Raw genomic sequence first — 14,180 nt, forward strand, 5'->3', positions numbered from 1 at the left:
TCCACGGGTGGAAGAACCAATTTTTCTTTGCTTCTTCTCCGCTACCTTGGGGGTTTCCTTCTCGCTGGGGCAACCCTCGGACTCAGCCGAATGAAAACAGTCAGGTGGAGGCTGGAGACCAAGAGGACTTTCACTGACTGAAGGATGTGTCGGTGCCGAAGCAGAGGGAGCTCGTCACCGAGCAAGCTCTGTACGATACCGGCCTGAGTTCGGTTCTCCATGTAGGTACAGTTCGATCTGTCAGTCATTTTTTTTTATCTTTTTTATCCATCTTTGGTCTTGTGCTGATCCTTTGTTGAAATTGCAGGCATGCCGCCGAGAGTGAGGCTGACAGATGCTGACATTCGGCAACATGCGACGAGGAAGAGACCGGCGCCCGGGGCCAGACCTTCACGACCTCCCAAGAGGCCTCAGATATCATCGCCGACCGACATTGCGATGACGGCAGCGCAGCCCGACACCGAACGTGCATCGTGCTATGAGCCGGTCATCGCTCTGTCGGCACCGGCGGTGCCACCTGAGGCACCGTCCGAGGAAGGGGCGGCTGAGGGGGCAGCCAAAGGAGTGTCGGCTCCCCCACCCACGGAAGAGGTTCGGGCCGAAGCACGTGAGCCTGAACGATCTGCGGCGGCCCCCATCGCGCCCTCGGGAGGGACCCAGTCGAGCTCGAGCTTCCTGTCTCTCTCCGACCTCTGGGTCTGGGCGACCGACCGGGGGAAGGCACCGATGGTGCCAGCGGACGACACAAGGTCGGCAGGCCACGTCGCATCATCCGATGTCCAGGTTCCCAAAGGAGCGTCGGCCCTGGCCAACCATAATTTGGCTAGGAGGTTGTGTCAGGCGACCATCCTCCCGACCGACCGAGAGCTCCTGAAGGGTTGGCCGGTGTCCAACATGCTTTCTGCCTTTTACCCGACCATGATCCAGGTGAGCCCTTCTTCTTTTCCTTTCCCCTTCATTGTTATTTTTATCATTTTATTTTTCTGACGACCGGCTTTCTATTTGCAGCTGATCTACAGCATGTCTAAGCTGGAGGCCGGGTATCGGAGGTTCGGCGACGTCCGAACGGCCTGAAAGAATCGAGTCGAAACCGTCGAAGCGGAGAAGGCAACGCTGGTGGACCAGCTAAAGCTGTCGGTCGACCGTGAGGCTAGGCTCGAGGAGAAGATCTCCTGACTCATCAACGGCCTAGTCGCCTTGGAGGTCGAACTTCAGTCAGCTCACGAGCAGATCCAACGCAAGACCCGCTCCGTTCACCGACTGCGGCGTGAGCGGGATGGCTGCGTTAGGGAGCTCGAGGTCGAGCGCAAACAGCTTTGCGTTAGCCTGGAGAACCTGGCTAAGGTCGAGGAGAACTTGTCCTCCGTCCAAGCCGACGCTGACATAGCGAAGACGGAGGCGGAGTCGACCAAGGAGGCACTGAGCCGGGCGATGGAGGACTTTCGTGGCTCGGACGAGTACCGAGAGGAGCTCCTCGAGAGCGGCTTCGCCTCCTATCGGGTGGGGTACGAGAATGCCCGGGACGCAATTCAGAGTCTGCACCCGGAGCTCGACCTGAGCGGCATCATTCCTCTAGGGTCGGAGGACTGAGCCGTAGAGGAGGAGGCCGACCCACTGCCGACGGAACGAGTTGTCAAAGATGAGGCGGCTCCAACCCCCAGTCCCTCCCCGACCCGAGCGGGCACGTCGGTTGCTCCCGAACTCTATCCGGTGCAAGAAGTCGACTCTGACGAATAGTCGAAGTATCTGTCCATTATCTTTATATTTTTTTTTTCTGTTTAGTCTTTGATATCTACAATCGGGCTTCGTCCCAATTTTGTAACCGAACTTTGACCCAATTTTGTAATCGGACTTCGGCCCAATTTTGTAAGTCATTTTAACTTAACAAAATTAAAAATTTTTCACACTTTTTTCCACGTGCGATTGAATGTGTTTAATTTATCGAGCCATCTCCGAGTGCATAGGTCGTAGCTCCGATATATCTCATTAGGACGTTCGGTAGGGTCTAGCGTAGCCGATCAAAGTAGTCAGTAGCGTGCACCATGCCAAGGACAGCGAAGCCCCGATAGCAGGCCGGCATCCCGATCAGCATACAGATAGCGTAGGATCCGATGGTCGAGTGTCCGTCGCCCGAACCTTGGTGGGGCGTATACGTCAGGCCGAGTGTCGGCCGATCACCGAACGTAGCTCGTCGGATAGGATAACGATGACAAGTCGAATATCCGTTGTCTGGTCCTTGGTCGAGCATGCACATCAGGATGCATGATAAACGATGGCAAGTCGAATATCCTTCGATCGGTCATGACCAAGTCGGTTTGTCGCAAGTCGAATATCCGTTGCCCAGACCTTGATCGGGCGGGTACGTCATGGTGTATGATAAACGGTGGCAAGCCGAATATCCTTCGATCGATCGTAACCAAGTCGGCATGTCGTAAGTCGAATACCTGTTGCTCGGACCTTGATCGGGTGGGTACATCACGGTGTATGATAAATGGTGGCAAGCCGAATATCCTTTGATCGGTTGTAACCAAGTCAGCATGTCGTAAGTCGAATACCCATTGCCCGGACCTTGGTCGGGTGGGTACGTCGCGGTTGTCTTGACATTTTGCCCTTCTTAGTCAAAGCTAAGTGGGCAAGTTAGCCAGCCGTGTTGCTCGAGAGTCGACTGTGGAAGGAGCGCGGCTTCAACTTAGAGAGATTTCATCGCCAGCACTGGCCTTCCGTTAATGTAGACAGAGCGGTTCTCGTAAGAGTCATGTGTCATCGGTGATCGAGCCGTAGATTCGGCGATCGAGTCGTAGACTCAACGTAGGGTTGGCAATCGAGTCATAGATTCGGCGATCGAGTCATAGACTCGGCGTAGAGTCGGCGATCGAGTTATTCGACGATCGAATCATAGATTCGACGATCGAGTCATCGATCGAGTCATAGATTCCCAACGAGGCATGGGGCTCAAGTCGGAACGTTGAGGCTCGTACTTCTCGCAAGGGCCGACCCTCGACGGAGAGCCAAACTTTGTAGACTCTGGAGTTTTGAAATTGTATTGTATTCCGAGCAAGAGGGGCATACAGAATTCATTGATAATATAATTTCAAGTTGTCAGCATTCCAAGTCCTGAAAATGGCCGTCCCTTCCAAGGTTTCAAGTCGGTAGGCATTTGGCCTGCAGGTGTCTGTAATCTTGTAGGGTCCTTCCTAGTTCGGGGACAGTTTTTCTTGATCTTGAGGCTTCGAGACTTTTGCCTTCCTTAGAACCAGGTCTCCGGGTCTGAAAGACTTTGGCCTAACTTTAGCGTTGTAGTATCGGACCACTCTTTATCGGTAGGAAGCCATGCGGAGTTGAGCTTCGCATCGGAGCTCGGGTAGGAGGTCCAAGTCAGCTCTCCGACACTCAGAGTTGTCCGGCTCACGATATTGCTCAACTCTAGTCAATGGTAGCCCAATCTCTAGTGGGATCATTGCCTCCGTCCCATAGGCCAGGTTGAAAGAAGATTCTCCGATCGGGACCCGGGGTGTCGTTCGGTATGCCCACAGGACCGAGTGCAACTCTTCGACCCAGAGGCCTCTGGCTTCATTCAGTCGAGTCTTCAACCCATGCAGAATGGTTCGGTTGGTTACTTCGACTTCTCCGTTGGATTGTGGATGGCCGACTGAGGTCAGCTTGTGCGTGATATGAAATCTCGCACAAAACTCCCTGAAATCATTATTGTCGAACTATCGCCCATTGTCGGTGATGATGGTGTGCGGTAGTCCGAACCTAGAGATGATGGATTTCTGGACAAAGTCTTCCATCTTGCGCTCGGTGATTTACGCCAGGGGTTCGGCCTCCACCCACTTGGTGAAGTAGTCTATTGCGACGACTATGAACTTTCTTTGGCCAGACGTCGGAGGGAAAGGGCCGAGTATGTCAATCCTCCATTGGGCGAAGGGCCATGGGGCGACAATGAAAGTCAGTTGGTTGGCGGGCCGGTGTTGTAGGTTGGCATACTTCTGACACGGCTCACACCTCCGAATCAGATCAGCCGTATCTTTCTTCATGGTGGGCCAGTAGTAACCTTGATGCAGGACTTGGTAGGCCAAGGATTTGCCCCCCAGGTGACTCCCGCAGATCTCTTCATGCACCTCTCTGAGTGCGTAGTCTGCATCCGTCGGTCCCAAGCACCATAGCAAGGGAAGGGAGAACAACCTTTTGTAGAGTCGCCCGTCCATCATTATATACTGAGAGGCCGTCCATCGGAGTCGCTTGGCTTCCATGGGATCTTCGGGCCTGGTTCCGTCAGTCAGGTACTGAACGATCAGGTCTATCCAGCTTGGCTCGATCGTCAGTTGGAGTACCTCCTCAGTCCTGTCGATTCTCGATTGCTCAAGACTCTCTACGAGTGTCCGGCCCAAAGTGCCGTAGGCAGATGTCGCAAGCTTGGAGAGTGCGTCGGCCCAAGCATTCTCCGACCTGAGAATGTGGGAGATCTCAAAATACTTGAGGTGTGCTACGAGTTCTCTTACCTTTTGGAGATATTTCGCCATGGTCGGGTCTCGTGCTTCGAATTCGCCTTTGACTTGCCCCACAATCAGCTAGGAGTCGGAGAAGACTCGGAGGCTATTAATCCCGAGCTCCTTCACCACTCTTAAGCCAGCGAGAAGTGCTTCATACTCAGCTTGATTATTGGAAGCTTTGAAGTTGAATCGAAGGGCGTACTCGGTAACCACTCCCTCCGAGTTGGTGAGCAGGAACCCGGCCCCGCTCCCTTGGGCATTGGAAGCTCCATCTATGTGTAACACCCAGGTTGACCCGGGGTCATATTCAGAAGTCGCAGCTTCTTTGGAGCTCCCACCTTCCGACATTTGGTCGGCTGTCGGGCATTCCGCAATAAAGTCGGTCAGGACTCAAGCTTTCAAAGCAGGTCACGGTCGGTACTGGATGTCAAACTCGCTCAACCTCACCGCCCATTTCACCAGTCATCCTGATGTGTCGGGGTGGTAGAGGATCACCCTTAGAGGCTGGTCGGTGAGGACCACGATGGCGTGTGCGTGGAAATACGGACGGAGTCGTTGCGCAGATATGACCAAAATAAATATCATGTTCTCTGCCCTTGAGTATCGAGTTTCAGCCCCGTGGAGTACTTTGCTAGTATAGTATATGGGCTGGTGGGTTCGGCTCTCGTTCTTCCGGACGAGTACCGAACTAACCGCCTCTGGAGCGGTGGCCAAATAAAGGTACAATATTTCTCCGACCTCTAGCTTTACAAGCAGGAGTGGAGAAGTCAGGTACTTCTTCAAATCTTCAAAGGCTTGCCGGCACTCATTTGGCCAAGAGAAGTCCTTCATCTGCCTCAGGATTTTGAAGAACGGGAGGCATCTCTCAATCGATCGAGAGATGAATCGACTGAGCACGATGATCTTTCCATTGAGCTGCTGCACCTCTTTTTTGATGTTCAGGTGCCGCATGTCGATGATCGCCTTTATCTTCTCGGGGTTGGCCTCCATTCTGCATTGAGAAATGAGGAACCCGAGGAACTCCCCGAAGCTACCTCGAAGGTGCACTTAGTCGGATTTAGTTTCATCCAATGTCATCGAAGAGTGCAAAAGGTTTCTTCCAAGTCTTGGACATGATCTGAAGCCTGTGCGCTCTTCACCAGCATATCGTCCATGTACACCTCCATGTTGTGATTGATTTGATCTTTGAAGACCTTATTGACGAGGTATTGGTAGGTGGCTCTGACATTCTTCAGACCGAAGGGCATCACTCTGTAGCAGTAAAGGCCCTTGGCGGTCACGAAGGCCGTATACTCTTCATCCTCAGGCGTCATCCGGATTTGGTTATATCCGACGAAGGCATCCATGAAGCTGAGTAGTCGATGACCGGACGTCGCATCCACCAGTTGGTCGATCTTCGACAGTGGAAAGCTGTCTTTCAGGCAGACCCAATTCAAGTCGGTGCAGTCGATACAGATCCTTCACTTTCCGTTGGCTTTCTTCACCATGATGATATTTGTGAGCCAGTCGGGATATGTGATTTCTCTGATGAAGCCCACCTCGAGTAGCTTGTCTACTTCCTCGTCGATGGCCTTCTGTCTTTTGGGGGCGAAAGTCTGTTTCTTCTATCTCATGGGCTTCGCACCAGGGGTGATGTTGAGTCGGTGAGTCATTCATTCCGGAGGTATGCCGGACATATCCGCTACCGACCAAGCGAATATGTCAGCGTTAGCTTTCAACAGGTTTATCAGCTACCGTCGTTTCGGGTCAGACAACTGCGACCCGACCCAGACGACCTGTTCAGGATTCTTTGTCATCGGAATGGAAATCAGCTGTTCAGCCGGTTCACCCCGCTCCTCTTCCCGTTGGTCCAGTTTATCGACCGTCAGGGAGTCCTTCGATTCATTGCTCTAAGTAGAGATTTGGAAGCACCGCCGGACGAGCTGTTGATCCCCGCGCATTTTTCTGGCTCCATTTTTAGTCGGAAACCAGACCAGCAAGTAGTATGTCGAGACTATTATCCTAAGGGCATTTAGTCCGAGTCTTCCAAGTATGGCGTTGTAGGCCGAAGGTACTTGGACGATCGTGAATGTCATATGGACGGTGCTTTGTCGTGGTTCGGTCCCAGCTGTCACGGGAAAAGAAATTTCTCCTTCCACCACGACGGCTTCCCTGGCGAAATCCACTAGGGGTGTAGAGACTCTCCTGAGTCGGTCGATCGACAGTCGCATTTGGGAGAAGGTCGAGTAAAACAAAACATTAGTGGAGCTTCCATTATCAACAAGAATCTTTTTTACATCATAGTTTGCTATTGTCGCCGAAACAACAACAGCATCATCATGGAGAGTTTGGATTCCCCGAGCATCCTCATCTGTGAAGATGATTATATTATCCTGGCGTGGCCTCTTCATCGACTCCCCTTCAGCAGTCGTCCCTCGATCCAGTCGTCTGGAGATCATGTTGATGACTCCAGCAGTAGGCTGATTATTTGCTGCCTCTTCAGTCGGTTGGGGTTGTCGGTCGGGAAGGAGCCGAGCCGGTGGGTTCCTTCGGTATCTGAGATACCCTCATCGTATGAGGGCCTCTATCTCATCCTTGAGTTGGATGCATTGCTCGGTGGTGTGACCATGGCCCCGATGGAACTGACAGTACCTTCTCCGATCGAGGCCTTTTGCCTTCAGAGGTGGAGGCCGTCGCAGATATTCTGCTCCTTCGATCTCCATCAGGATCTGCGTACGAGAAGCAGAGAGAGGAGTGTAGAAGTCATACCTGCGATGCGTCGGTCTCAGACTCCGCTGTCGAGGTGATCTCGGACTCCATCGTCGGGGCGAGACCCGTTTATCAGTGAGGGGCCTGCTAGGTTCAGCAGGAAACTGATTCTTCTTCCACTTCTCCTTCTGGCCCGCACTCTCAGTCAAGTGCTGGTCGGAAGCTCCTTCATCCGCACGCATGTATTTTTACGCACGCTCCAGCAATTCGGCATACGTCCGGGGGAGGGTCTTGTCCAAGGAATATGTGAATCGGGACCTTCTTAGCCCCCTCTTCATGGCCGAGATAGCCATGTCTTCGTTGAGGTCCCAGACCTCAAGTGTGTCCACGTTGAATCGGGCCGCAAAGTGTCGGAGCATCTCGTTTTCTCCCTGTTTGAGGGAGAAAAGACTGTCCGAGGTTCGTGATGGTTTCCGACTGGTGCTGAAATGGGCTACGAAAGAATGCTCGAGTTGCCTGAAGGAGTGGATACTCCCTAAGCGGAGGCCAGAGTACCAGGCTCTGGCAGCTTTACATAGCGTGGCGGGAAAGCCGATGCAAAGGAGGGCATCGGTTGCCCCTTGAATTATCATGAGAGCCTTGTAGCTCTCCAGATGGGCAACTGGATCGGTGGAGCCATCGTAAGGCTCCACGTGAGGCATCTTAAACCGACTAGGGATCGATTCATCGAGGACAAATTGGGAGAGAGGTTGGGTGGTCCGGAAGTCGACGTCGTTCGAAGACTTCTGACCATCCGCCTGGAGTTGGGCAAGCCGACGGTCGATTTCTTCGAACTTACGTTCGTAGTCGTCCAACTGTCGATGTTGTGAAACCCCAGGGGTTGAACCTCCCGACGAACTTGAGAGTGAGGCGGACGGTGTCTGCGGTCGCTTCTCCTTTCTCGCCCGCTCCAGCTGGGAAGGAGAAGGATGCCGAGACCGGTGGGTGTCGCGCCATGGCCGCCTCGCCCCTTTTCGGTGGGAGTGCTTAGACGGCCGCTCTTGAGGAGGAGACGGAAGTTGACGCGGATGTCGGCGGCTGCTTCTGGACGGCATAGGGTGTGCCGCTGGTTGTTCCACGGTGGTTGCGGCAATTGAATCGGTTGCTGTAGGAGACTTTTGACCGCGTCCGTCAGAACGGTCATTTGCCGCACGATCGCTGCGATTTGCACCTCCGTAGTTACCACCAGATGCGGAGAGCTGGGCTCCGCCATGGAAGGTGAAGGAGGGGCTTCTTCCCGACGGGAAGAGCGCCTTGCCGACCCGATAGCTCTAGATCGCTGAGCTCTGGTTTTTGCCATCTCTAGAGATTTTTTTAAGCTCTATGGAGCTCGCTGGCTTACCTCTGTCGAATCCTCCTTCCTAGCACGCCAAAACTGTTACGGCCAATCCCCCCATCGTCCGATCGTCGGTGTCGCGCACCTGCAAGAAAAATCCTCACAGACCGGAGATGCCTCTGGTGGGGACCCTCCGACGGTCAAGTCAGAGAGGAGACTAGGCAACAGTGAAAAATCAGGGGCTCAGCGGAGGAGAGAGAGAAAGAGCTCAAGAGCTAAGAGGCGCCTCAAAGAACTTGAGAAAGCTTGCTCCCAAAAACTTACCAAGACTGTTGCCTTATCCCTTTTTATAGTAGAATGCGGTATGGTCCCGTCATTAATGGTGCAGACAACTGGAGAGTTGTCAAATCGTCGGAGGTTGTCAAGTCACTGGGATTAATCTATGTCATTGGCAGGACAATGTCCCAGGACAGCCATACCGCATATCCTTGACAGGACAACTGCCCATAGCGGTTGTATGGCGTTTGGGCGGGCTGACCGACCATAGGTCGGTATTCGGCTGTTGGAACGTCGGATGATGATCCGGAAACACCGTCGGCTAGCCCAGTGCCTTGCGGAAGTCGGACGTCGGCTGCCACCCCCGATAGTGGGTCGGTGATTTGGGCTTAGCCGCTTGGCCGATCGGAAACAGTATGAGTCTGTTTGGCCGACATATCTTCGGTCGGATATCGTCGGCAGCTATTGTCGGCAGTCGTCATCGGTCCGGTCGGTAGAGTCGGGTGTCGGTCAGGCCGGTCCGAGGATAAGTCGACGTACAGGAATCGATCAGTATATCCCAACATATCTGAAAATTATAGTTCTTGCCTTCTCATATCTTTTTAGTTTTTCTGTTTAGTCTGGGTTATATGGAGCTATTCTTCGATCAATAAAATCTTTTCTACTATTTATTGTGTAAGTCCCATCAATTATTTTTCACTAACATCATCCTTAACATATAGCTGGGAAGGTAGTATTTTACTACTAGCCTGGTAACTATTATTACTGGCAAATTATACCAGAGGCAAATGTTCTTCCAAATAATCTTTTATATCAATGGCACAACTTCTCAATATATCCTCCACTTTCTAAATAGTTCTCTCTAATTGTCTATCTATCCAAGGACGGAAAGCAGTACTATAATTAAGTTTAGTTCCTAAGGCTCTGTGTAAACCTTTTTTTAAATTCATATGAAAATGTAGTGTTCTGATGTGATTGATACAATAACCCCAGGACTGCCAGGCAATCTCACAACTTCTTGGATATAGGGTTTAGCCGATCTTTCAAGAGCATGACCAACTACGCAAGCCAAGTAATGAGCTCATTTTGTTAATCGGTTGACAATTATCCAGGTTGTATTATTGCAATTAAGAGATTTATGCAAGTCTATTACAAAATCTATAGTGATATGTTTCTACTTCTACTAAGGGATGGCTAGAAGCTGCAAGTATCATCCTAGTTCCTAAAATGGTCAGCTTTTACTTGCTAACATACTAGATATCGCGCAACAAACTAAGTAATCTCTCTTCGTAATATTCCATGAGAAGATTTCCTTTAGGTCCATATACATTTGGCATGCACTAGTAGGGTATAATATATAGTTGGTATTATAAGTCTCCTCCGAAATTTTCTTTGTCAAATCTAAAATATTTGATATTGCTCACGTTTCTAGAAGCAAGAGAGATTGGACCAAGATGCTTGGCCGGACCAATGCATAGGCATGCCACTGGTTTAAGCTAGAAAGGATAGAGAAATAATAGTAGATCCTATTATCTTCAACCTTGAGGATTTTTGTTACAAAGATGCTGCCTACCTGGGAAGTGGTAACTAAGCAACTAGACCAAGAGAAGAGAAGTGAAGAATAATATTAACTAAAAATAAAAAAGATACAAATAATATAAATGTGGCCATGATTCTTAAAAAAAAGGTTGGTCCTCTATAATTATAAGCCTTTTTAATTGCTGGATAGATGTCTAACTATTAACTTGCCATTTGTCTACCTGCATGTACCATTCCAACCATTTCCTGATGATTATTACTCCTAGTTTAATTCTTGTGCATTATCTCCATTCTTCACGTTTCAACTTTTAGTGATTACCCCCCATTCATTTGATGTAGTTACATCCAACGCCTTGCCCTAGCCTAATATTTCATTCATCCATATCACATTCCAAGTACCTTAACTGATATCCCACCATTTCAAGTCAATAGTCGCTTTTGCTTCTCTAAGTGCGTAAGCCTAAACTGATATCCTTAACCACCAGACTAACATTCTATGTTCAGCCCACACTCTAATATTCATCCCAAGATAAATTATTCGTGCACCACCAGCGGTGAAGAAAATCTAATGCGGAGCACACTGCTTCATTCTACTGGATAATGTAGATATCATTTTGCAATGCACATTTAATGTTCATAATTTTATTTTTTCATTTAAAATTTTGAATGATGAAAATGTCCTTCTTAAAAATTATGATATCCTTAAACATTATGATACTCTTTCACAGAAATTATGACACTCTTTTCCTTCCGAAAAAATTATGACATTCCTTCACAGAATTATGACATCTCTTCATAAAAATTATGATACCCCTTCACAAAAATTATGACATTCTGTGCAAAAAATCATAATTTCAATACAGGTTTCTGGTAGGCCATAGTTTAGTGACTAAAGATTCTCAAGTATCCACAAATAAACTGTGTGGTATTCTATCAAAATCCAAGATCACTTATTATATAATACTAAGAGTATCGATAATATATTTCATAAAAAATATATTTATTAATCATATATAATATATTATAAATAAAATATTACTATATTTATTAATATATTAATAATTAATAGATTCTATAAAAAAATATTTATTAATTCTATAAATTATTAATGCTATAAAAATATACTAATTGTCATTATAGAACTAATATTTTTATTTATACTTATAATATATTATTTATTAATGTGAATATTTATTTTGATTAGAAAAATAAGATAAATTGAAGTAATATATTAAATATTTTATTATATAAATATAAAATACAATAAGATATTTTTATTCTAATTTAAAATTATCAATAAGATATTTTTACTCTAATTTAAAATTATCATTCAATCATAATACGATAATTATATATTATCATATAATATATATCATAAATATAATATATAATATCAAATATAATATAATATTATATATAATATTAATATAATATATTAACAGTATATTGATATATCAATTTTTTTATTAGACTAAGGGATATTTCTATTCTTATATCTCAGTTCAAAATTATTGTCTGGGGATGATTTTAGATTCCTGATGTTGAGGATGAGTATCCCATCATTGGATTGGGGGATGATTAGAAATCATATAGGATCAATATGGTACAATCAAATTCGATGATCCTATCATCTCTATCCATATCATCCTTGATTTTGGATAGATCTCCCCATATCAAACACCTTCTAAATCTAAATCATGGCATGTATAGCCCTCACCTTTTGAATTTAGAATTCTTCTAAATCTCAAGCCTACTGGTGAAGACTTTAATGCCATTATCCTTGTTGACATCCCTGAGGAGTTTGGTTTAGATCTAGGCTAGAAGGCTAGCTTCTCTGTTTATATAGGTACGAACTTATGGTTAAGAAAACAGCCCATATAACCAAACAGGAATGCATAGATTATTTCGTAGTCTATATTTGCAGGTATCTTCTTCCTTTCCAATCAGTCAAGATCATCAGGGCAGACCTTCACATGGCAATTCTCAGCTCACACTGGTTTTAGATAATTAATGCGAAGGTCCCAGGGAACTCTGGTTGCACGCCTACTTTATAGAAGTTTGAAATCCACCAACTAATTCTTCTTCTTGCTCAATTAGAATGGCTTTTCCTTTCTTTTTCTAATACTTTAAAAAAAATTTATGAGGGTCTGGCTCATTGGGCCAATTCCTTCTTCCCAATCACATGGGTTCCTCAACCTTGTTGGCTCTTTTTCCATACGGCGGATATATCTTCTGTCGCTTCTTGTAATTCTATTTCCACACCACTCGATCTATTCAGATGGCCAGGCAACTGCCTGCACATATGATGTAAATGCAATGTAATGCTTGCACCTTCAAATAGAAATGAACACAAGAAGCTAATAACAAAGAAACCGACCCATCATCCTCCAGCCACCTCTTTCCTCCTGTGTGCTGTTAAGTTCAACTACAAGCACAGCGATGAAATCTGCCCGATCTTCTAGCATTAAATTTCATGCAGAATCCAACATCTTGTGCAAGCTTCACATAAATGAGGATAGATTATATATATATATAATGTTGTGAAGCCACCGAAAGAACAGCCACTCATATCATCGACAAGAGGTGCGCTTGGACACGAGTCAATGCCGGAAGACCGCACCATGTGGATATTCCATTGGTTACGCAACTCCGCGCCAGTCCCACCAATTTCATGGAGTGCACGGGAAACATACAACACTTTCCTACCAAAATTTAAACTACGGTCATAAACTTTAGAACAGCATGGTTAATTCCAAGCTTTCTTATTTGTCATTTCCGCAATTCCAGATACAGTCATTATTTATATTCCTTTACCTTATGTACAAATCCGGGATGGAGGGAAAAAGAATTCCTGACCCAGCCACCTTCAACTACCGGCAGAAGGACTCCAAAATCTGCACAGATGAAGCCTAGTTACTCACAACCCTCTTAGCCAAACAAAAGTCCTCTGTCAACCGCCCAAGATGCAAACTAATCTATGGCTTGGTTCGTGCACGGAGGATTCCCAGACTCTGCAGCCATAACTAACAGTTGGTTGATCTATCTCTATCATTAGAACCACTTCTGCTGCTGCTGCTGGTGCATTCTTTCCCTCCTGATGCCTTCTCAACCTTTTCCTTGGCCTTGAAATCTTCCAAGCTACGAAATTCTTCCCTGAGCAGCCTATCCAACTCTGGGTGCTTCTTTAGAGGCTGAACATGGACCCGCATCTCTCGGAAATGGTGAAATGCCCTGCCATATGAACAAGAGAATCATAGCACATAGTGGCAATCTCTGTTCATGCTAGTACCTAGTTATAATTTTGTACCAAAAATATTTTGCCCATGTAACTACCCTGCATGTGTCGAATGATGTCATACAATGCGCACATCCAATTGAACACCAAGTAGATAAACTAACAAGTAGCAGAGACAATAATGGCAGCCAAATGGCTAACGTGAGAATTCAATACTGAAGCTCAAATGGCTATCATCAAAATGGTTCTGATGGTTACAGCAGCAGGCTATATCCGTCCATCAGAACAGTAACATACAGAGGTAAAACCAAAGCAGGCACAAGTAGAAGCAACCAACAAGCTTCTCAAGCACAAAGCAACAGATGACATAAGTTTCTAGTGCACTCTCCTAAGGTTGCAAAAGAAAAAAAATATATATGTGCATAGATTTATGCCCCCTAATATGCATGATGAAAATTAGACCTGTATTTGAGATACAATTTGGAGCCCCATGATTGAAAAGGTAGTGGTCATTCCTGACCTAAGAATTTGGGTATATAATCTGTGCGCTAATTCCATATCAAGAAGCTATGTCTGATCATTTCTGATGGAGGATGGAGCAGCCTCCATTTTAGTCATTTCAAAAGTCTACACA

At 46.9% G+C, this 14,180-nt stretch overlaps 1 protein-coding gene across 9 annotated transcripts in view; it reads right to left on the minus strand.

The window, feature by feature from the left end:
- Positions 1-12,619: 12,619 nt before the first annotated feature.
- Positions 12,620-14,180, minus strand: part of LOC105061040 (la-related protein 1A) — a 55,992-nt gene continuing 54,431 nt past the window's right edge. For 7 of the 9 annotated variants that reach the window (XM_073255090.1, XM_073255086.1, XM_073255100.1 and 4 more), the window contains one exon: positions 13,058-13,542. In XM_073255090.1, the coding sequence (XP_073111191.1) occupies positions 13,335-13,542 (208 nt within the window). In that variant the 3' untranslated portion in view covers positions 13,058-13,334. Of the gene's footprint in view, positions 13,014-13,057; positions 13,543-14,180 lie in introns of those variants that run through there. The other 2 variants (XR_012140459.1, XR_012140456.1) reach the window with 2 other exon arrangements.

This window comes from Elaeis guineensis, chromosome 1 (assembly GCF_000442705.2).
Source record: "Elaeis guineensis isolate ETL-2024a chromosome 1, EG11, whole genome shotgun sequence".
NCBI classification, from domain to species: domain Eukaryota; kingdom Viridiplantae; phylum Streptophyta; class Magnoliopsida; order Arecales; family Arecaceae; genus Elaeis; species Elaeis guineensis.